The 24,220-nt window shown below is 40.2% G+C and overlaps 2 protein-coding genes across 3 annotated transcripts in view; one reads left to right on the top strand and one right to left on the bottom strand.

Annotated features, from left to right (window-relative positions):
- Positions 1 to 2,403, bottom strand: part of LOC117816501 (equilibrative nucleoside transporter 2-like) — an 11,803-nt gene extending 9,400 nt beyond the window's left edge. The window contains exon 1 of the mRNA XM_034688793.1: positions 2,292 to 2,403. The gene's annotated coding sequence lies outside the window, so the exon portion shown is untranslated. The remainder of the gene's footprint in view (positions 1 to 2,291) is intronic.
- Positions 1,837 to 24,220, top strand: LOC117816502 (E3 ubiquitin-protein ligase pellino homolog 1-like). Of its 2 annotated transcripts, XM_034688796.1 has the most exons (8): positions 1,837 to 1,868; positions 6,823 to 6,888; positions 12,801 to 13,030; positions 19,389 to 19,518; positions 20,226 to 20,327; positions 22,415 to 22,612; positions 22,708 to 22,896; positions 23,010 to 24,220. In XM_034688796.1, exons 3-8 carry the CDS (start codon positions 12,945 to 12,947, stop codon positions 23,586 to 23,588), a joined length of 1,284 nt encoding a protein of 427 aa, XP_034544687.1. In that variant the 5' UTR covers positions 1,837 to 1,868; positions 6,823 to 6,888; positions 12,801 to 12,944; the 3' UTR covers positions 23,589 to 24,220. The 2 variants fall into 2 exon arrangements, with proteins under 2 accessions (XP_034544687.1, XP_034544685.1); XM_034688794.1 differs by lacking the exon at positions 1,837 to 1,868 and having other exon boundaries at positions 6,713 to 6,888.

Genomic DNA, 24,220 nt, shown 5'->3' with positions numbered 1-24,220 from the left:
ACATAATTCTCTACATCTCTAGTTGCGTATATTATTGAAAAATGTGGAATCCATCTCCAAAAAACAGTCTGTATGGAGAGCAATGGCAGGTGTTCTAGAATTCTGACATCATCAAAGACAGAATTCTAGAATTCTGTCTTTGATGATGTCAGAATTCTGTCTTTGATGATGTAAGAATTCTAGAATTCTGTCTTTGATGATGTCAGAATTCTAGAATTCTGTCTATGATGATGTCAGAATTCTGTCTTTGATGATGTCAGAATTCTGTCTTTGATGATGTAAGAATTCTAGAATTCTGTCTTTGATGATGTCAGAATTCTGTCTTTGATGATGTAAGAATTCTAGAATTCTGTCTATGATGATATCAGAATTCTGTCTTTGATGATGTCAGAATTCTAGAATTCTGTCTTTGATGATGTAAGAATTCTGTCTTTGATGATGTCAGAATTCTAGAATTATGTCTTTGATGATGTCAGAATTCTGTCTTTGATGATGTAAGAATTCTAGAATTCTGTCTTTGATGATGTCAGAATTCTAGAATTCTGTCTATGATGATGTCAGAATTCTGTCTTTGATGATGTCAGAATTCTGTCTTTGATGATGTAAGAATTCTAGAATTCTGTCTTTGATGATGTCAGAATTCTGTCTTTGATGATGTAAGAATTCTAGAATTCTGTCTTTGATGATGTCAGAATTCTAGAATTCTGTCTATGATGATGTCAGAATTCTAGAATTCTGTCTATGATGATGTCAGAATTCTGTCTTTGATGATGTCAGAGTTCTGTCTTTGATGATGTCAGAATTCTAGAACACCTGAACCTTTCTGTGAAGAAGGTCAGAGCTAAAACTTTATCTTGGGTGTAGTTCTGAAAGAAGGAGCTCCATGTGTAGTGTAGTATTTCAGCTGTGTGGTTGTGGTATTGATGACATCAGTAAAGGATCTGAACATGACTGTAAACACTTCACATTAAGAAGCAGGTAAACAGATGTGACACCTCATATTTATTTAACTCTGAAAACTGAAGCCATTAAAGTCAGCATGCTCCAGTTTAACATTTACACGTGTTCTGCAGAAGGAAACCAACCGGAAGTTATGACTCATAGGTTGTGTCGTCATCAATACTTCACATTAAAGCGCGACTCTCGGGGCTCTGGGCGGTTCTGGGTTGCCAGGTTTGAAGGTCTTCCCGCTATTTATTAAAAATCCGGCGGGTAAAGTTATTCTGGGATTGTTTTGAAAGTGTGACCTGCTTCTTCAGCAGTAAGAGTGAAGACCCTAACCCATAAAAATCAGATTTTTTTTAAAAATGAATTCCCCTCCTCTTCCACAAAGTGATGAACACCAACAAGCTGTAATCTGCTCAAAGGGGGTTTTTGAGACGACTTTCTAAAAGTCATGACTCATTTTACTCATAAAAATATTCACTTTGAGTATTTCTGCTTACCAAAGTACACTTCACATTTTCTTTTACTGCATTGTGAACATCATTTAATTTACTGCAAGTCAAAACTTCACCTCTACTGCATTTCTAACTCCAACACTTAAAGTCAAATGATCTGTACTGCTGTTTAATGTCAAAGTAAGCTTACACTAAGTTTTAGAACATAAAAATGACAGCAAATTAAAGAATACGAAATGCTCTGAAGTGTATTTCAAGTGTTAAAAATGTTAATAATAGTATTCTGTAATAACTTAAAATAAGAGGAGCGATTCAGCATCAAAAAGCACATTTACTCCCGTTCAATTAAACCAAGTTTGCTGCTAATTTTTTTATTTTATTACATTTTTTCACTTTTACTTTCAACAGAGGGGCATTTTACTTCTTAAGTCCTTGATCTGGCAACAATCCGACAACACTGCACTACAGGTGAGTCCAGACTACAACAGCAGGCAGCATCCACAACGTTTAAATATATAAATATATAAATATATAAATATATATGAATGTGTTTATTCAGAGGAACATCAGCAGGTGAATCCTCCTCACAGACCCCTCATCACTAACAGGTGACAGCAGCATGTCCGGTGTAAGTCCGGGTTATCTCAGCACGTGGTCCCTCAGGTGTGATAGACATGAACACATCTGGATTATTAATTCTAGTAAAGAAGCCTGTGTGTGTATATAAAGTGTGTAAATATTAAATCCAGCTGATTATTGAATTAACGCGCCTTTCTGTGCGCACAGCGCGCCATCCTGTCAGAGTCCCACGTGGAGCTGACTCACAGAGGAACCCTGCAGAGGTCCGGGAGAGGGTCACTCAGACAGGGGGAAATAGTAGACTGGACTCACCTGAGGGTCAAAGCAGGGTTGTAATGTGGACGTGGTCCTGGTCCTGGTCCTGTTCCTGGTCCTGGTTTGAATGAATGAGTAGAAGGCGCGCGCGCGCATCTGTCAGTTTATAACAGGAAATGATTCAGGAAGGCGTGCTCTCCTCTAACACAAACATGGGCTGACAAACACAAACAGGGGCTGACAAACACACACAGGGGCTTCCAAACACACACAGGGGCTCACAAACACACATGGGGGGTAGTGAGAGGTCCTCCAGGATGGTTTTGTTTTTTAAGTTATCTAAAAATTGTACATTTTACTCATTATAGTAAAAATTTCCACAAAAATAGAATCTAAACTTGAAATAAAAGCTTGAAAATATAAATTATAATGAGTTTTCTGCCTTTCTTTGTTTCCAGATGACTCCCAAGTTTAGGGTTAGTGAACAGTTAATTATCTAAAGCATCAGTAGCAGCAGGTTCATTCATAACACACAGGAAACACAGACACATGCTCATATAGGGAGGGTCATTTTCTGCAGACCAGCTAAATGAAGACACATTAAATCACTCTGAGGGGCAGTGGGGGGTCGCAAGTCTTTGGCACCTATATTTTGAGGGTTGCAAGTCTGTGGCACCTATATTTTGAGGGTTGCAAGTCTGTGGCAACTATATTTTGTGGGTTGCAAGTCTGTGGCATCTAAATTTTGTGGGTTGCAAGTCTGTGGCATCTATATTTTGTGGGTTGCAAGTCTTTGGCACCTATATTTTGAGGGTTGCAAGTCTGTGGCACCTATATTTTGAGAGTTGCAAGTCTTTGGCACCTATATTTTGAGGGTTGCAAGTCTTTGGCATCTAAATTTTGAGGGTTGCAAGTCTGTGGCATCTATATTTTGAGGGTTGCAAGTCTTTGGCATCTATATTTTGAGAGTTGCAAGTCTTTGGCACCTATATTTTGAGGGTTGCAAGTCTTTGGCATCTATATTTTGAGGGTTGCAAGTCTTTGGCATCTATATTTTGAGGGTTGCAAGTCTGTGGCATCTATATTTTGAGGGTTGCAAGTCTTTGGCATCTATATTTTGAGAGTTGCAAGTCTTTGGCACCTATATTTTGAGGGTTGCAAGTCTGTGGCATCTATATTTTGAGGGTTGCAAGTCTATTTCACCTATATTTTGGGGGTTGCAAGTCTGTGGCATCTATATTTTGAGGGTTGCAAGTCTGTGGCACCTATATTTTGAGGGTTGCAAGTCTTTGGCACCTATATTTTGAGGGTTGCAAGTCTTTGGCATCTATATTTTGAGGGTTGCAAGTCTGTGGCATCTATATTTTGAAGGTTGCAAGTCTGTAGCATCTATATTTTGAAGGTTGCAAGGGTTTGGCACCTATATTTTGAGGGTTGCAAGTCTGTGGCATCTATATTTTGAGGGTTGCAAGTCTGTGGCACCTATATTTTGAGGCTTGCAAGTCTGTGGTATCTATATTTTGGGGGTCGCGGGCTGAAAGGTTTGGGAACCCCTGCTCTAAGAGAGTGATGGTAGGATTCCTCTCTCTGTTATTGGATGAAGACTTATTGTTAATAATCCTGACTCAGCAGCAGACATGTTGACTCTTCATACCTGGCAGAGCTCAGGTCCTCTTGTTTCATTCTCAGATGAAAGTTCAGAGCTCTGTTTATTTATTTATTTATTCTTGTTTGTCTGTTAGTGTTTTTGATTGTGCATTGTACCTCTATGTATTGTTTGTTTATAACTGGTATCTTTTGTATTATTTAGCTAAGGATTGTTGTTTTTCTTATGAAAGTAATGTAAAGTTTGGGTGGGAGGGGCTTGGGGTTATGGTCATAAACAGGCCTGTAAAGTTGTTGTATTTAAGTACTGCCTTTGGCGCACACACTCTTTGTATCTCCTTTGTTTAACACTGTCAATGATTATTTGCACTGTAATTAAAAACTCAATACAAATAATTGTGAAAGAGAGAAAGTTCAGAGTACATGTTGTCCTGATGTTTCACTGCTTCAACACTAGATGGCCTCCAGGTTTCACCCTCTGATGTACCAAAGCTGTGAGAAAGGAAGAGTTAAAGGAGGATGGAAAAACATCTCATTTGTTCTTTGGTTGGAGGAAAGATTAAACTTATATAAACATGACTGAGAGTAGATAACAACAGGCAGGAAGTGTGACACATGTTGGTCTGTCATGCGTGTGGGATGTGACTCATGTCCCTGGAGTGAAGCTGAGCTTCTACTTTAACCTCCCCTGCAGGTTAGTCCTGTTCTGAGTGTTTGCACTGCAGCAGGTTTATGAGTGAACACTGAGTCCTCTTTCATTAGCCTCAGGGTTTTATTTAATGAAGTCAGCACGTGGATCAAACCTGAAATACAACTTGAAGACTGTCTTTACCCCGGGACTTACAGCAGCAACTCAGGTTGAATCCCATTATATGATATATTATATGATAGATTTAAATGAATAGAAACAACACAAAAGCAAATAAAAACTCATCTTAACTAACAAAGCAGCATCAACACTTAACATAAAGACTGTAAACTTCTTATATTACTGTTAATAATTATTCTAAGATAACGAGTATACAGAGATCACATGTATGACGATTAAAGATGCTTTTAAAGTATTATTTAAGAGACTTAGACGGTGCAAAAAGAATGATAGCTTCATATAAATGTATAATATAAATAAGTATATTTATCTATTAATGTTGTATTTATTTATCATAATCTATATTAGATTTACAGATATAAATATACATATATATTAAATTTAAGTTCATATGTTCATGTGTGTCTATATTTAATATTTTATCATTATTATTATTTATTTTTATACATGTAATTATTTATATAATTGTTTAAAACACATACAAATATCCCCTGTACAATCTGTAAATAGTAGACAACACATTTTATGCTAAGTCAGTTTACCTTTCTTTAAAGGTGACATATCATGTATGGACTTTTTACTGGTCCTCTCCCTGAAATCTGTGTCCCTGTCTACAAACCCCCTGAAAAGTCAAAGACTCCATTCTGCCCCTGTTCTGATTTCTCCACCTTTCTGTAAATGTGTGCTGAAACCAGCCGTTTCAGTTTTCAGTGTTTTTCATACGTCACAACGCCATCCGGTCTGTAACAGGAAGTCAGAGCTCGGAGCTTGTTCAGCCCATAGACTGTATAAAATACAACTCAACCCCTCCTCCGTTTTTCATTCCCTGCACACATGTGTGCTAACAAGGAGCTTAGGAGGGAGGCATGCTAGTTGTAGGCTGTCTTAATAAACACAAAGGTCGCTTTGACTCCCCACGTCTGCAGATTTGAAGATCTAGTGGAGGATTTTTATTTATCATGGATAAGTGCTAGCGCTAGTTAGCATAGCCACATAGCTACATGTTGGTAGCTGTGTACCAAGACACACGTCGACACGCTGACAAATAAAACAACAAGAAACACTAAATCTGTGACCAATGGTTCAGAAAGGTCCTGCTGCAGGCGCCTCTCCGTCAGGATCAGATTCTGGATCAGATTCAGAGGGTTGAAGTAACGCGGGTCTGTGAGCAGCCGTGTATATTCAGCCAACATGTAAACATTAGATCAACGTGCTGGAGAGCCGAGGCCACGCCCACTTCCTGCGGGGGCGTGGTCAGAGGGAAAACAGCCTGTTCTGAGGAGGACTGAAGAAGAGGGATTTTCAGGCAGACCAGAATCTGATTTCAAAATGTTTTTATGAGCAATAAACTTTAAAGACATGTTTTGGGGACCTCTTAGACCAATATATATGTTGATGAAAAAAGCGTGATATGTCACCTTTAAGTTATGTACTGTTATTATTTTTATTTATATTCATGGTCACTTGTCTATTTGTAATTTTATTCCTTTGTTTTTTTCAGATTGATGTCTTTGTTGTCATTGTTGATTGTCCTGTGTGGATAATGTGTTCTGTCAGTTATTGTGTTATGATGTTGTCAGAATGTGAAAATTAATTTAAAAAAAGCTGTGTTCATAAAAAACAAAAAACAAAACAAAAACAAATGCAAATATGTTTTAATATTGGACATGTATTGAAAAGTTTACTCAAGGCTACAGAAACACTGGTGTAACTGCCTCCTTTGAAAGATTATAGTCTTGTTTGATTAATAATTTTAATATACTGTTAATAAATAATAGACTTTTATTGTACTTTTGTATATTTCTATGTTTTATTGTCTAATTTTACTGATAAAAAACGATGAAACAATCACCTACTTTGTATTTTTACCATTAAATTATATTTTGTGAAACTTCTTTGTCACTGTTTTTGCTTATATTCCTTTATTTATTGCAAATTAACCAACTTTCAAACTTTCAAATCAAAGTGTTTTACTTCCTTGTTTTATTTTGAAGGGAACACCGGTAGTACGCTGAAGGGTCAACTTCCGGTTCTGGTTTAGTGTATATCAGAGTGAGGGAGAGCTTCATGTGAAAGTCTCTGCCCGGTCAGTCTGTAGTGTTAATGTTTATTAAAGATGGAAACTCATTAAAGTTTTATTTTAACTTTGAACAGAAAAATAACTGGAGTTAGAGGAGAGGAGACTTCAGGGGACATGGTTCAGGACGAAGACTAACTTTGGTGAGTTTGAGTTTAAGAGTCTCACTTTTTATTCTTAAAGCTTTAAAATGTGTTTTATTTTAGTTTTTAAGTTAATGTAGAATAATGAATGACGTAAGGTACGTTTTAAATGAACTTAAAAATAATATTCGTGTTGTTTGATGAATGCAATAAATAAAAACACTGTTTTTAATATAAAAATAAATATAAATATGACAGTTTTAAATGTAAAATAAAGTTATTTCCCTCTCAAAAGCATCCCATAATACTAATTTTATCTACTTATGTTGTTGGATTTAATACTTAAATATATCTGTGATTCTTTGTGGTGTTTTTAAATACTATACCTTCACAACTTTATCACAAAATTCATATTTAAGCTCAATAAAAAATCACATTTGTATTAATAATCTCAGTTTTTAATATTAATTCATTGTTTAATGTTGTTCTTTGTCTCTTAAAGTGACAGTACAGTATTTATACGTCCCATTATAATCTATATTTCCTTCAAATGCATGTTAAATCTTTATAGTGTGCTGTTTTTACTGTATTTAAAACATCATTTGTAATAAATAAATGTAGCATAATATCTTAAAAACTCCTCCATCTTATTTATGATGTTTCTACAACTCCTTAAAGTGTCTGTGTGGCACCATTAAACCCTCCAACCTGACTATAAGTTCACTTTGTTACTGTGTTATCACAGATATTGATCAGAAATGAGTATTATATATGTTGTAGTGATCCATGGCTGAGCTCCAGTCCTGGTTGTGGTTGTCAGGCGGGTCCATGCGGCTCTCTGTGGCCCAGCTGCTCTCTTTTGTTCCGGCCACACTAACTGATTAACATGCACCATCCTCCGGGAGCATCTGTCCCCACAGACGCTGCTTTTGTTCCCCCGGTTTGGAACTTGAAAGTTGGGCCCTTTTTTGTCTGAACTGTCTGAAGCCCAGAGACACGTCGCCCCCTCTCCTCACGCAAATGTTGACCTATAAAATCATAAAGAAAGTTTGTTTGGTCCGGATTAAAGCAGAGGTGATGGGCACAGTTATGAATTTTCATCGTGGTCTGAGGGCTGGACGGGGCGGGGGGGCGTGTTGTTGAATAAAACATGAGATATCACAGAATACTCAAAATACAACAATCCTATAAATATTTAAAGCTCCTGTCCTGATGTTAGCGCCCCCTAGGGACAAATATATAAACCTCTTTATTATTTGCAGATCTTTTTCTGTACATGTTTAAGTATTTTTTCTTCACATAAAATATCATCTTGCTTTTTTAAACAGTGAAGTCTAAATCATTGACTCCTACCCTGCGGCAGCGTTCTCAGATATTAAAGCTAACAACAGAGACACAGTCAGTCGTGATGCTAACGGTCTTGTTTGTTATTGTTTGTCATAAAGAGGCATTAGCTCATTTTAGTCTCTTCAATCACACATTAAAAACTCCACACAGGAGCTTTAAGTCAATGAAAAGTCCTTTTTGTGTTTATTCAAACAGACCGAACGCTTTTAATTTCACCGTGCTTGCATTCGTTTATTCGGACAGCTACGAAAATCTCTTAATACTGAATAATGATTTAATTTGAAGTGTTTCAATTTATTATATTCAGACACAAGCCGGCCAATAGTACAGGGGGATTCTGCTCATTTTAAACTGGGCCCTAGTTTAACATATTTTTGGACCCTTAAAGACTAAGACCATCTTTGGGGGCGCCGGACTCTCCTGAACTTATTTTGAATGAATCAGACAAATGTGGTATCAATGGAAAGCTGAGAGTGTCTTCTGTAACTGAGTTTTTTTTTACCTTTCAATTTATCCAACCTTCACCTGAGATCAGAGCTTCAGAGAGAGACTGAGAGGATGAGATCACAGAGACATACAGGAGGAGGGAGGGTTATTAGATGGATGGGTGATTAATGGATGGATGGATGGATGGATGGATGGATGGATGATGGATGGTTAATGGATGGATGGATGGATGGATGGATGGATGGATGGATGGATGGATGGATGGATGGATGGATGGATGGATGATTAATGGATGGATGGATGGATGGATGGATGGATGGATGGATGGGTTAATGGATGGATGGATGGATGGATGGATGGTTAATGGATGGATGGATGGATGGATGGATGGATGGATGGTTAATGGATGGATGGATGGTTAATGGATGGATGGTTAATGGATGGATGAATGGATGGTTAATGGATGGATGGATGGTTAATGGATGGATGGATGGTTAATGGATGGATGGATGGATGGATGGTTAATGGATGGATGGATGGTTAATGGATGGATGGTTAATGGATGGATGAATGGATGGTTAATGGATGGATGGATGGTTAATGGATGGATGGTTAATGGATGGATGAATGGATGGTTAATGGATGAATGGATGGTTAATTGATGAATGGATGGTTAATGGATGGATGGATGGATGGATGGTTAATGGATGGATGGATGGTTAATGGACGGATGGATGGATGGTTAATTGATGGATGGATGGTTAATTGATGGATGGATGGATGGTTAATGGATGGATGGATGGTTAATGGATGGATGGATGGATGGTTATTGGAAGGATGGATGGTTAATGGACGGATGGATGGATGGTTAATTGATGGATGGATGGTTAATGGACGGATGGATGGATGGTTAATTGATGGATGGATGGTTAATGGACGGATGGATGGATGGTTAATTGATGGATGGATGGTTAATGGACGGATGGATGGTTAATGGATGGATGGATGGATGGTTAATGGATGGATGGATGGATGGTTAATGGATGGATGGATGGATGGTTAATGGATGGATGGATGGTTAATGGATGGATGGATGGATGGTTAATGGATGGATGGATGGTTAATGGATGGTTAATGGATGGATGGATGGTTAATTGATGGATGGATGGATGGTTAATGGATGGATGGATGGATGGTTAATGGATGGATGGATGGTTAATGGATGGTTAATGGATGGATGGATGGTTAATGGATGGATGGATGGATGGTTAATGGATGGATGGATGGTTAATGGATGGTTAATGGATGGATGGATGGTTAATTGATGGATGGATGGATGGTTAATTGATGGATGGATGGATGGTTAATTGATGGATGGATGGATGGTTAATTGATGGATGGATGGAGGAATGGATGGATGGATGGATGGATGGATGGTTAATTGATTGATGGATGGATGGATGGTTAATTGATGGATGGATGGATGGATGGATGGATGGATGGTTAATTGATTGATGGATGGATGGATGGTTAATTGATGGATGGATGGTTAATTGATGGATGAATGGAGGAATGGATGGATGGTGGGTTCAGGTTGGTCCTTCCAAACCAGAAAAATACTGGATCTTGAATTTTGGATCCCTTCGACTCGTTTCAGTGACATGGTTTTCAACTCTCTGTATTTCAAAATAAAACGTCAGAGTTGAAACGTGACCTGGATCACACTTCAGCCTCGTTAAGCCTCTTAGCTCAGAGATGAATGAGCAAACACAAAGCAGAGGCTGGAGGAGTGTTTTCACCTCAGCCTTCAGGAGGGAACTCCCACGACACACACACACACACACACACACACACACACACACACACACACACACACACACACACACACACACACACACACACACACACACACACACACAGCGCGAATAACTCAATTAGCAGCAGCTTAACGCTCGGTTAGTCTCATTAGCAGCATGTAAACATTTTAAACGGATTATTTCAGATGAAATTAGGACGAGTTAAAGTAGGTTAACGACGCCGGGTCACTCATCAGACTTTGAATTAAAGGAAACAGACACAAGCAGAGCTGGAAGGTTCGATGATCAATGACATAAAGATGATTCATAGAGAGGGTTTAAACGTGGTCTCTGGGGTTTGTTCTACAGGAGACAACAAAGGGTCTAGACTTCCTTTATATACAAAAGCACCTGACGATGTTTGGTCTGAGGACTTTACGAAATGAAAACATGTGAACACATTAAAGTCTGAAGAAAGACTTCTTAACCCTGAAACTGGGACTGGGTTAATTGATGGATGGATGGATGGATGGTTAATTGATGGATGGATGGATGGTTAATGGATGGATGGATGGATGGATGGTTAATTGATGGATGGATGGTTAATTGATGGATGGATGGTTAATGGATGGATGGATGGATGGATGGATCGTTAATTGATGGATGGATGGATGGTTAATTGATGGATGAATGGAGGAATGGATGGATGGTGGGTTCAGGTTGGTCCTCCCAACGATAAACCTTTCAATTTATCCAACCTTCACCTGAGATCAGAGCTTCAGAGAGAGACTGAGAGGATGAGATCACGGAGACATACAGGAGGAGGGAGGGTTATTAGATGGATGGGTGATTAATGGATGGATGGATGGATGGATGGATGGATGGATGGATGGATAATTGAAGATTAATTGGATGGATGGTTAATGGATGGATGGATGGATGGATGGATGGATGGATGGATGGATGGATGGATGGTTAATGGATGGATGGATGGATGGTTAATGGATGGATGGATGGTTAATTGATGGATGGATGGTTAATTGATGGATGGTTAATTGATGGATGGTTAATTGATGGATGGATGGTTAATGGATGGATGGATGGATGGATGGTTAATTGATGGATGGATGGTTGGATGGATGGTTAATGGATGGATGGATGGTTAATTGATGGATGGATGGTTAATTGATGGATGGTTAATTGATGGATGGTTAATTGATGGATGGTTAATGGATGGATGGATGGCTAATGGATGGATGGATGGATGGATGGTTAATTGATGGATGGATGGTTAATTGATGGATGGATGGTTAATTGATGGATGGATGGATGGTTAATTGATGGATGGATGGTTAATTGATGGATGGATGGAGAAAGTCTGAAGAAAGACTTCTTAACCCTGAAACTGGGACCTTCAGAGGAGCAGCTTCATGCAGAACGCCTTCACAGTGTGGGTTGGATTCAGGGCTTTAAATTCAAGAGAAGATCAATCCCCAACCAAATCATATCTACGTATGTTAGCCCGACTTTTCATGGAGTTTAGACCACAAGGGGGCGCCAAAATCCACACAGAATAAACTCACGACAGGAGCTTTAACCCTCAAAGACCGAGACAGCCGGCGGCGGCTACTCGTTCTTAAATGTTTGATAACTTTAGAACCGCTGATCCTATCAACACGCTTTAAACACGCTTTAAACACGCTCTACCCGTGAAATAAAGTCCAGCAGAGTCTAAACTACGTCGTGATGTCCTCGCTCAGCTGATAAGAGTCTGAGATGTGATTGACCTCCGTGTCAGACTCCACGCTTCGTCTCCGTCACGAGAGGAACGGACAAAAGAGCGTTTATCCCAGAGGAGTGAGGTCACTCCAGAGGTCGTCCTCCACGTGTGGTGTCCCGTTACAGGCGGTGAATGAGTCTCTGTTCCTCTGTGGGTCACTGACATCAGCTCTGGTCCTGATGGAGGGGGGCAGGACTTCATGTGTTTGACCCACTGAACCCAGCAGACCAACACCTCGGAGTTCCCCTCGGAGTCAGAGGATGAAAGTGAAGACCTGAGGCGGTGGTCCTGAAACATTCAGAGACCCCCCTCAGGTTTATTTTGACTCTCTGACTCTCTGGATGAATGCTCAGTTTGTCTTCTTCATGGTACAAAGAATTAAAACATCCCTCTCAGTGACTCACCCCCACGTCTCACACCTCACAGCCCCGCTCAGTGTGCAGGACTCAATACACACATTGTCTCGCCCTGCTGCCCCCGGTACAAAGAGAGTCTGGGTCTAATGTAGTCATGGTCTGGGTCTAATGTAGTCATGTGTTGAAGCCTTTCAGACGCTCTCTCTGTGAGCTCCTACGGTAACGTCCTCCTGCTTCTGTCTGCAGGTGATGTACCTGAAGTGATGGAGACGCTCTGAGGGAGGCAGTCCTCACCCCTCCTCCTCCTCCTCCTTCTTCTCCTCCTCCTCCTCCTCCTCCTTCTTCTCCTCCTCCTCCTCCTCCTCCTCCTCCTCCTCAAAGACTGCAGAGATGTTCTCTCTCGGTCAGGAGAACATCCCCACCTCTCCAACCTCCACCAAAGGGCCGGTGAAGTATGGAGAGCTCATCGTGCTGGGGTAAGTTTGTCATGATGGAGTTTGGGGTCTTGTGGAATTACTCCAGACCTGTAGGGGCGCTCTGTGAGATAGAGAGAGAGAGAGTGAGGGAGACCTGACTCTGACTTTACTGACGATCAGACCACATTACACCTCGTCCTTTTGCAGCTTGTTTTTTTATTTGCAGAGCGTTCCCGTCCCGTTTGTTTTGGACCTCTGCACGTGTTTTAGAATTTAGATCGTTCCTGTAAATGCAGGTTTCTCCTCATGAAGAATGTTTGGGTCGTTGCAGAGTCATTAGAGACGAGAAGAAGTGAAAGACAAAGAAGATTAGAGTCGGAATTCTAAGATTAACGTCAGATTACATTTTTTTCGGAATTCTGAGATTGAAGTCAAAATTTTAAAAAAGTTGGAATTGTGAGACTGAAGTTAAAATTCTAAGATTAAAGTCGGAATTCTAAGATTAAATTGGAATTCTGAGAGTAGAGTCAGAATTCTAAAATTAAAGTCAGAATTTTTTTTAAAAAGTTGGAATTCTAATACTAAAGTCGGATTTCTGAGATTGAATTCAATATTTTAATAAAGTGGGATTTCTGGTATAAATGTCGGAATTCTAAGATTAAAGTTGGATTAAAAAAAATTCGGAATTCTGAGATTGAAGTAAGAATTCTGAGATTGAATTCAAAATTTTAAAAAAGTCGGAATTCTAAGATTAAAGTCGGAATTCTGGGAGTAGAGTCGGAATTCTTAAATTAATGTCAGAATTTAAAAAATGTCGGAATTCTAAGATTAAAGTTGGATTAAAACAATTTAGGAATTCTGAGATTGAATTCAAAATTTAAAAAAAGTCGGAATTCTGAGATTGAAGTTAAAATTCTAAGATTAAATCATAATTCCGAGAGTAGAGTCAGAATTCTAAAATTAAAGTCAGAATTTTTTAAAAAAAAAGTTGGAAATCTAATATTAAAGTCGGATTTCTGAGATTGAATTCAATATTTTAATAAAGTGGGAATTCTGGGATAAATGTCGGAATTCTAAGATTAAAGTTGGATTAAAAATTTTTCGGAATTCTGAGATTGAAGTAAGAATTCTGAGATTGAATTCAAAATTAAAAAAAAGTCGGAATTCTGAGATTGAAGTTAAAATTCTAAGATTAAAGTCGGAATTCTAAGATTAAATCGGAATTCTGGGAGTAGAGTCGGAATTCTTAAATTAATGTCAGAATTTAAAAAATGTCGGAATTCTAAGATTAAAGTTGGATTAAAACAATTTCGGAATTCTGAGATTGAATTCAAAATTTTAAAAAAGTCGGAATTCTGAGATTGAAGTTAAAATTCTAAGATTAAATCGGAATTCTGAGAGTAGAGTCAGAATTCTAAAATTAAAGTCAGAATTTTAAAGAAAAGTTGGAATTCTAACATTAAAGTCGGAAATTTGAGATTAAAGTTTGAATTCTAAGGTTTGTTCTTATTTCAAAGTTAGAACATAAAAAAACAACTCATAAAAAAAATGTCTCTTACTGACCTAACGAACTAAATACAAAATCCTTCGGCCCTTGTCCTCCTTCCTACAAACATGAGTAAAAAAAAGAAAAGCCACCTTTTTATATGTCAGCGGTCTTATTTGCTGAACCTCTGCATGTCTTTAAATCTTATTGGGTACACAGATAATAAGCAGTTAGGAGGGAACCTTTTGATACCTCTGAAAGTAGTTCCTGGGACAGTAATTAATGCTGAGATGTAACTTTAGTGTGTGTCCTCTAGCTCTGTTACCCTCTTCAGGGTGGATAAGAGTTTTTACAGCAGATAAATGAGTCTGTGCGTCGTTCAGTTCTTTAACTGTGTTTTAATATTGAATCTGTTGACTTTGTTTCCTGCAGCAGAAACACTCAGAGACGTTTAATGAACAGATAAACTCCAGCAGAGAAAGCAGCTGACTTCCTGACTGGAGGCCTTTCACTGAGGACACAGCAGAGAGTCTGTGGTTCAGGGAGCTGTGGCTTCAGGCCCTTTGTTTGCTTTTCTATCATACAGTCCACATGTGCAGTTAGACCGTCTGAGAGGCCCGGCACCCCACAATTACTCCGCTCATAGAGTCTAATTTTAAAGAGCCGGGGAGTTTGTGAAAACAGAAGTGGCGTTGTGTGTGACACAGCGGAGCCGGGGCGGCGGAGCGAGGTCGGTCTGAGTTTGTTTAAGAAAGGAGGTGGCTCCATCTGAAACGCAGGAAGTTTGCATTATCCAGGGAAAGAATGGCTCCACGGGGCTGAGCTGAACTCTGGTGTTGACTTGACCTGCGTCTGCGTTCAGAGATAACGCCACACTTTCACTCAAAGGTCAAACCACGTTTAACACCCAGAGCGTCCTGCTCAGATTTATGACCGCGGCGATGAATACGTGTCGTCTAAACGAGCGTAGGTCAGCTGAGGCTGTGATTAACGGCGTCCTGAAGGCTCTGGTGGATAAACAAAACCAGAGGGGGCAAAAATAAGAACTTAAGAAACCCTTCTGTGAAAGTGTGGGAAGACGAAGAAGGGAATGACGTGTCGGGACCAGGATCTGATCCTACGACCAGTGCAAAGAGAACGATAGCCTCTGTACATGGGGCGCCTGCTCTACCTGAGCTGAACTGACCCTCACAGCTGAAGAGAGCATATTACTTTTAAACATGATCAGGAACAGGATTAAAGCTCCTGTGAGGAACTTTCAGTTTGTGTTGATTCTGGCGCCCCCTCTGGACAAAGATGTATTCCCCTTAAATCCATCCAGAGAAGCCTGAAGCATCCAGTACTGGTTTGTACTTCTGTGGATATAAACCGAGACAGTCTGGGATCCCAGACGGTCTGGATCCAGCTCAGAGTACAATCACACAGAAGCAAACAACCACAGGCTCTCTGTTCTCTCTGCAGAGAAAGGCCTTCAGTCAGGGAGTCAGCTGAAGTCTCTGCTCTGGAGTTCCTCTTCTCTTCAATTAGATTCATGCTGCTCTCCAACAAAGAACAATATCTACAGCTCAAGATGATCAAGACTGAACACACAGAACATTTATCAAATCTGATGATTGACATGAAGTCAAAAATCAAAACGATTGGCTCAGTGACCCGTACCCTGAAATAAGGGCTTGTTTTAAAACTGCTGATGCTCATCATAGTAAGGACACCTGGAGTGACTTCTTCTGCAAGATCCCCAGAAACCTTTACCAGAACTAAAATGTGAAATCCTGAGTAACTTTGGGGAGAACACAAAGAACTTTTTTGGGATCCTTAAAGGTGACATATCATGCAAAATTGACTTTTTAATGGTTCTCTACCTGAAATCTGTGTCCCTGTCTACAAACCCCCTGAAAAGTCAAAGACTCCATTCTGCCCCTGTTCTGATTTCTCCACCTTTCTGTAAATGTGTGCTGAAACCAGCCGTTTCAGACTTCAGTGTTTTTGTTACGTAACAACAATATCCGGTCTGTAACAGGAAGTCAGAGCTCGGAGCTTGTTCAGCCCATAGACTGTATAAAATACAACTCAACCCCTCCTCCGTTTTTCATTCCCTGCACACATGTGTGCTAACAAGGAGCTTAGGAGGGAGGCATGCTAGTTGTAGGCTGTCTTAATAAACACAAAGGTCGCTTTGACTCCCCACGTCTGCAGATTTGAAGATCTAGTGGATGATTTTTATTTATCATGGATAAGTGCTAGCGCTAATTAGCATAGCCACATAGCTATATGTTCGTAGCTGTAGCTGTAGCTGTAGCTGTAGCTGTAGCTGTGTACCAAGACACACGTCGACATACTGACAAATAAAACAACAAGAAACACTAAATCTGTGACCAATGGTTCAGAAAGGTCCTGCTGCCTTTCTGGCAGAGGTCGCTTTGACTCCCCACGTCTGCAGATTTGAAGATCTAGTGGATGGTTTTTATTTGTCATGGATAAGTGATAGCGCTAGTTAGCATAGCCACATAGCTACATGTTCGTAGCTGTGTACCAAGACACACGTCGACATGCTGACAAATAAAACAACAAGAAACACTAAATCTGTGACCAATGGTTCAGAAAGGTCCTGCTACAGGCGCCTCTCCGTCAGGATCAGATTCTGGATCAGATTCAGAGGGTTGAAGTAACGCGGGTCTGTGAGCAGCCGTGTATATTCAGCCAACATGTAAACATTAGATCAACGTGCTGGACAGCCGAGGCCACACCCACTTCCGGAGGGGGCGTGGTCAGAGAGAAAACAGCCTGTTCTGATGAGGGCTGAAGAAGAGGACTTTTCAGGCAGACCAAAATCTGATTTCAAAGTGTTTTTTTGAGCATAAACTTTAAAGGCATGTTTTGGGGACCTCTTAGACCAATATATGTTGATGAAAAAAGCGTGATATGTCCCCTTTAAAGAAAAGTTTGCACAATCGTGATAAACTTTGGCAAGATCCTGAGAAATGTTTAACAAGGACATGCAAAACTTTCTTTGAGATAAAAAAGAAACCGAATGTAAAATCTAGACAAACCTTTGCAAGATTCTGAAAATGTGCAAATTCGAGAGAGATGTTTGCAAGAGAGACTTTTGCCACAGAACTTTTTACTAGGTCTGAGAAAACTTTAACAGATTTTCAGAGACTCAGAGAAGGTTCCTCAAGATTTCAATGAAGTTTCTTGGTATTTTTGCTCAAATAAGTTCTGTGGTATCTTGCAAAAGTTTGGCAGGACCTTGCATACTTCTTTCAAAATCTGGCAAAAGTTTCTCAGATCTCGTTTTGTGGTATCATGCAAACATTTCTCAGGATCTTGCAAAAGTTTTTTGAGATTTTGCAAAGACTTCCAGATTCCACCAAAGTGTCTAAAGTTTTTCTTGCATATTTTTCTCAAAATCTGGCAAAAGTTTGTGGGCTCATGCAAAAGTTTCTCAGTATCTCAGGTTTAGGATTTCACAAAAAGTGTCTCAGATCTTGTAAAAGTTTTTGGTATCTAGCAAACATTCGTCATCATCTTGCAAAAGTTCTTTGAGACTTTGCAAAGGTTCCTCAAGATTTCAATGAAGTTTCTTGGTATTTTTGCTCAAATAAGTTCTGTGGTATCTTGCCAAAGTTTGGCAGGACCTTGCATACTTCTTTCAAAATCTGGCAAAAGTTTCTCAGATCTCGTTTTTGTGGTATCATGCAAACATTTCTCAGGATCTTGCAAAAGTTTTTTGAGATTTTGCAAAGACTTCCAGATTCCACCAAAGTGTCTAAAGTTTTTCTTGCATATTTTTCTCAAAATCTGGCAAAAGTTTGTGGGCTCATGCAAAAGTTTCTCAGTATCTCAGGTTTAGAATTTCACAAAAAGTGTCTCAGATCTTGTAAAAGTTTTTGGTATCTAGCAAACATTCGTCATCATCTTGCAAAAGTTCTTTGAGACTTTGCAAAGGTTCCTCAAGATTTCAATGAAGTTTCTTGGTATTTTTGCTCAAATAAGTTCTGTGGTATCTTGCAAAAGTTTGGCAGGACCTTGCATACTTCTTTCAAAATCTGCCAAAAGTTTGTGGGCTCATGCAAAAGTTTCTCAGTATCTCAGGTTTAGAATTTCACAAAAAGTGTCTCAGATCTTGTAAAAGTTTTTGGTATCTAGCAAACATTCGTCATCATCTTGCAAAAGTTCTTTGAGACTTTGTAAAGCTTCCTCAAGATTTCAAGGTTTCTTGGATTTCAAATAAGTTTTGTGGTATCTTGCAAAAGTTATTTTGGGATCTTGCAAACATTTCTCAGGATCTTACAAGAGTTTTTTGAGATTTTGCAAAGACTTTTCAAGATTCCACTTAAGTTTCTTGGTTTTGTGGTCTCTTGTAAGATCCTGAGAAATGTTTGCAAGATCCCAAAATAACTTTTGCAAGATACCACAAAACTTATTTGAAATCCAAGAAACCTTGAAATCTTGAGGAACCTTTACAAAGTCTCAAAGAACTTTTGCAAGATGATGACGAATGTTTGCATGATACCAAAAACTTCTACAAGATCTGAGACACTTCTTGTAAAATCCTAAACCTGAGATACTGAGAAACTTTTGCATGAGCCCACAAACTTTTGCCAGATTTTGAAAGAAGTATGCAAGGTCCTGCCAAACTTTTGCAAGATACCACAGAACTTATTTGAGCAAAAATACCAAGAAACTTCATTGAAATCTTGAGGAACCTTTGCAAAGTCTCAAAGAACTTTTGCAAGAAACCACAGAACTTATTTGAAGTCCAAGAAACTTTGGTGAGATCTTGAGAAATCTAGAAATCTAGAAACTTTTGCAAGATCCTGATACTCAGGAACTCAGTCTGGATCTTGTGCAGAATCTACCTTTGTTCCCTTCATGGATCCTCTTATGATAAATGATCTATCCTGTGTTTTCTCTGCTTTGTGTCTGAAGGTGTAACGGCTCTCTGCCCAGTGGAGACAAGGGGAGGAGGAAAAGTCGCTTCGCTCTGTGTCGCAGAAACAAAGCCAACGGAGTGAAAGCGAGCACCGTCCACTCCTCCTGCACGCCTCAGGCGGCGAAGGTGAGAGCTGCACACACGGTTTAAACCTCCTGATGATTACAACAGAGTCAGAACTCAGAGGGAGACTCTGTATCTGGGTTTACCATCTTTGCAGTGCGCTGCATGTGGAATCTGACACAGAGGGATGACACAGTAAATCTTGGAGTTAGAGATGCAGGCGACAACATGCAGGACATCTTTGAGTTTTGTCCCTGTGATGCTGCTGTGTGCAAAAGTTTTCATCAGTCATTCTTTCATTTATTAGAATGAACTTTACCTTCCTGCTCTCCATTGTCCCAAAAATAATAAACCTTTACCTGGAGTGACCCGGGCCCGACGGGTTTCCTGTCGTCTGATGTCGAGTGTAACGCTCAGCTGTGTTTTTACTTTGACTGCTTTGTGTGTGTGTGTGTGTGTGTGTGTGTGTGTGTGTGTGTGTGTGTGTGTGTGTGTGTGTGTGTGCGAGTGTGTGTGTGTGACGTAAACACAGCGTTTGATTCTGAGCTCAGATTAAAATGTTTGATTTCACTAGAAGAATGAGAGGATTTGAGAAACGGGAGGAAGTTTTCCAGGAAAGTGAAAAACTAGAATTTGCATTAAAGTCTCTCTCTTTCCTGTTTTTGTTAAATATTTTCTGCCTTACTCAGAGAAGCTTGTTATTTGCACTAACAGGAGTATTTGTAACACCTCAAACACACATTAAAGAGCGTCTGTCTGTGCTTTCAAAGGCGATCAGCAACAAGGAGCAGCACAGTATTTCCTACACCCTGTCCCGGGCTCAGACGGTGGTGGTGGAGTACACACATGACTACAACACCGACATGTTCCAGGTCTGTAACATCCTCTGATTTCTACTCCTCTTGGTGTTTTCATCACATCAGCCTGTGAGCTTCTTTGACTCCTGCTTCTCTTTCAAACGAGAGTCCATGAATCATTCCTCACTGTCTGACCTCACAGCCGGAGAGATAGAGCTTTGATCAGTCGACAGAGTTTCCTCAGCCCTCAAACGTCTGTGGTGAGTTTGTGAAGACCGGGGAACTCTTAGAACTGAGGAATTAGAAGCGGAAATGAGAATCAACACAAACTCACTCAAATGGTGCATTTGAACCAAGAGTTCCGGGGTCTTTTAGCCCCAGAACTACTTCCCCCTGAACTAAAAAGTTCCTGGTCCCCCATTGTTGTGTGCGTTTCGACCGCGGGCTGAAGTCCCAGGTCGATTGTGCAAATCAGACCAGTGACGTGTGGAGAAAAAAAAGTAAACGCACTACACCACCAGACCAGTAGAGGGCAGTAAAACAAAGAGGAATGTCATCCATCACACATGGAAAAATCAATGACTGTGAATGGTTATCATTTTGAAAAAAAAAATTTTTGACAAAAAAAAAATTTTTTGAAAAAAAATTTGAAAAACAAAATTTGAAAAATAAAATTTGAAACAAAAATTTTGAAAAAATAAAATTTGAAACAAAAATTTTGAAAAAATAAAATTTGCCCAAAAAATTTTTACCCCAAAAAAATTTTCACCCAAAAAAATTTTTTTTTGAAAAAAAAATTCTTAACAAAAAATTGACAAAAAGAAAATTGACCAAAAAAAAATTGACAAAAAGAAAATTGACCAAAAAAAATTTGACAAAAAGAAAATTGACCAAAAAAAATTGACAAAAAAAGTTGATCCGGAGCCTTTCGAAAAAACTAATTTTCCTCAATTTTGAAATTGTGCTCCAATAGCAGAAAAACAAGAAAAACCTGCGCCTGTGGTTAAAAACATGGAAAAAGCAATGAATGAATCAACACCAGTAGAGGGCAGTAAAACAAAGAAGAAGGCCATTCATCACAGATGACACCATAGAAGCAGACGGACAGGCAGGTATCATTCTGAGCAACACAACAGTTAGCCTGTTAGCATGAAGAGACTCAGCTGGTCTGTTTTAGATGGTGCTATATTTCATCACAGATGGATTCACTGAATCAACACGTGAGAGGAGATAAGCGCGAGTAGCAAAGACGTTTCAACACGGCTTTAAAATCCTTTAGAACTCAAAAAGCCGTGATCGCAGAGATCGGCCGGTGTTTTGGTTTAAACAGCGACCCTGTTAACTGGAGACTCTCAGCCGGATGCATCCCTCATAAACGTCTTTAGACCATCATTAAATATCTGATGAGGATATTTTGAACTCTTAATAAAAACTAAACTAGTTTGCATTCCCAGGAACTCCCTCTGTGTTTCAACAGCTGTGTAAACTCCACAAACACTGACACGTTCAGCTGAAGGTCTCCAGTTTACAGGGTCACTTTTAAAAGTGGAACACCGGGAGCAGAGACGCATTCACGATGGGCTGAGAGAAGACTACTGTTACAAGCTGCTAAATCAAGAGAATCACAGCTTCTTCTTTTGAAAAGTACACACACATACAAAAAAGATAGAACAAATAAAAACTAATGAAAGAAAGAGAAATCAAGAGAATCACAGATGTGAAACAATGACTGTGAATGGTTTTTTGAAAATTTTTGAAAAAAAATTTTGAAAAAGAAATTTGAAAAAAAAATTAGAAAAAAAAAATTTGAAAAAAAAATTTGAAAAACAAAAATTTGAAAAAAATGTTAGAGAAAAAAGTTAAAATTTTTGGCAAAAAAAAATTTGAAAAAAAAAATTTGAATTTTTTTTTGAAAAAATAATGTTTGAAAAAAAATTTTTTTGAAAAAAAAAATTTTGAAAAAAAAATTTTGAAAAAAAAAATTTGAAAAAAAAAATTGACAAAAACATTTTTTGAAAAAGAAATACACATCATAGATGTATGTGATGTTATTGTGGACGGAGGGCAGAATAAAAACACTGTGGTTAATCTACCAATCAGACACGTTCAGTTGTGGTCTGTTTTTTCTTTGGAGTATAAATCTTGTGCTTGCTTCGTCACAGATCGGTCGATCCACTGAGACTCCCATCGACTTCGTGGTGACGGACACGGTCCCCGGTGGTCAGAACCAGGCTGACGGTCCGGCGGTCCAGAGCACCATCTCACGCTTCGCCTGCCGCATCATCTGCCAAAGAAACCCTCCGTACTCTGCGCGGATCTACGCCGCCGGCTTCGACTCCTCCAAGAACATCTTCCTCGGGGTACGATGTGATGACCTCCGCCGTGTGAGGATGATGATGATGAAGATGCAGGGAGGGAACGCCACACTGAGCATGACCTCTTGATCTCTTTGCAGGAGAAGGCGGCCAAGTGGAGGATGCAGGACGGTCAGATGGATGGACTGACCACCAACGGGGTTCTGGTGATGCACCCGCACCAAGGCTTCAACCAGGACTCCAAACCGGGTCTGTGGAGGGAGATCTCGGTCTGTGGGAACGTGTTCACACTGAGGGAGACCAGGTCCTCTCAGCAGCGGGGAAAGATGGTATGTGACCCGCAAAGTCCAGTTGCCTTTTGTCTGGATCAAGCTTTGATTTAAGAGTCTAAACATCGTCATTTGTGCTTCTGCTGACTTGTAGTTCCACGTCTGTCCTCTAGGTGGACTCCGAGTCCAACAAGCTGGTGGACGGCTCGCTCATCGACCTGTGCGGCGCCACCCTGCTGTGGAGGACGGCTGAAGGCCTGTCTGACACTCCCACCGTCAAACACCTGGAGGCGCTGCGTCAGGAGCTGAACGCCGGGCGCCCGCAGTGTCCCGTGGGCTTCAACACGCTCGCCTTCCCCAGCCTCCGCCGCAAAGACGTCCTGGACGAGAAGCAGCCGTGGGCCTACCTGCGCTGCGGACACGTGCACGGCTACCACGCCTGGGGGGGGCGCCGCAATCCGGAGGTGGAGGCCGAGTGCCAGGAGAGGGAGTGCCCCATGTGCAGGACCAGGGGCCCCTACGTGCCGCTGTGGCTGGGCTGCGAGGCCGGGTTCTACGTGGACGCCGAGCCGCCCACGCACGCCTTCGTCCCCTGCGGTCACGTCTGCTCGAAGAAGACGACGGCCTACTGGAGTGAGATCCCGCTGCCGCACGGCACGCACACGCTCCACGCCGCCTGCCCGTTCTGCATCCAGCTGCTGAACGGGGAGTCTGGATTCGTCAGACTCATCTTCCAGAGCCCGCTGGACTAAAACCTCCCAGACCTCTTACAACCTACCAGAGAGTGATGAACTCTAAGCTTTGGACTTTTATAATTTAACTTCTGTAACTTAATTTAACTTATAACTTTGAGCACTGTAGATACTTTGACGGGTGATTCCTGACACTATGTTAAAGTGGAACTCCTTATTTATTCTCGGACCTTTAAGATGATGTTTCTGTGAATCAGTGCAGGATGTAACATCTGTATTATCCCCAGATGTTCCCACAGCTCATGTCTGTCTCACCGTGCCTTATGGAGACTTTAAAGGGGAGCTCTGGTGTTTTGAAACCTTTTGTTATCTCAAGGCGTAATCAATGTTGTAGATTTCTTCATTATAAGCCTTATGGAGGACCAAACTCAGCCCTGCAAGGGTCAAGAGTTAGTCCAGAATCCAAACAGGGTCCAAACAGTGTCGTGAGTCTCCAGGGAAGAAATTAAACTCATCATGTATTCAGATTTTGTTTTTAAAAGCTGTAACTGTCCTTTCAAATCTCTGTTTGACCTTTCTCTCTGGGTTCAGTGACGTTCCTCTGTAACTGTTTGTTTCCTCAATAACTGTATCGCCTGGTTTTCATACACACTTTGTACAATAACACAACAAAATACACTTCTTGGGACACA

Source organism: Notolabrus celidotus, chromosome 7, assembly GCF_009762535.1.
Source record: "Notolabrus celidotus isolate fNotCel1 chromosome 7, fNotCel1.pri, whole genome shotgun sequence".
NCBI lineage: Eukaryota > Metazoa > Chordata > Actinopteri > Labriformes > Labridae > Notolabrus > Notolabrus celidotus.
The sequence above is the reverse complement of the archived record's forward strand: the minus strand, read 5'-3'. Positions and strand labels throughout refer to the sequence as shown.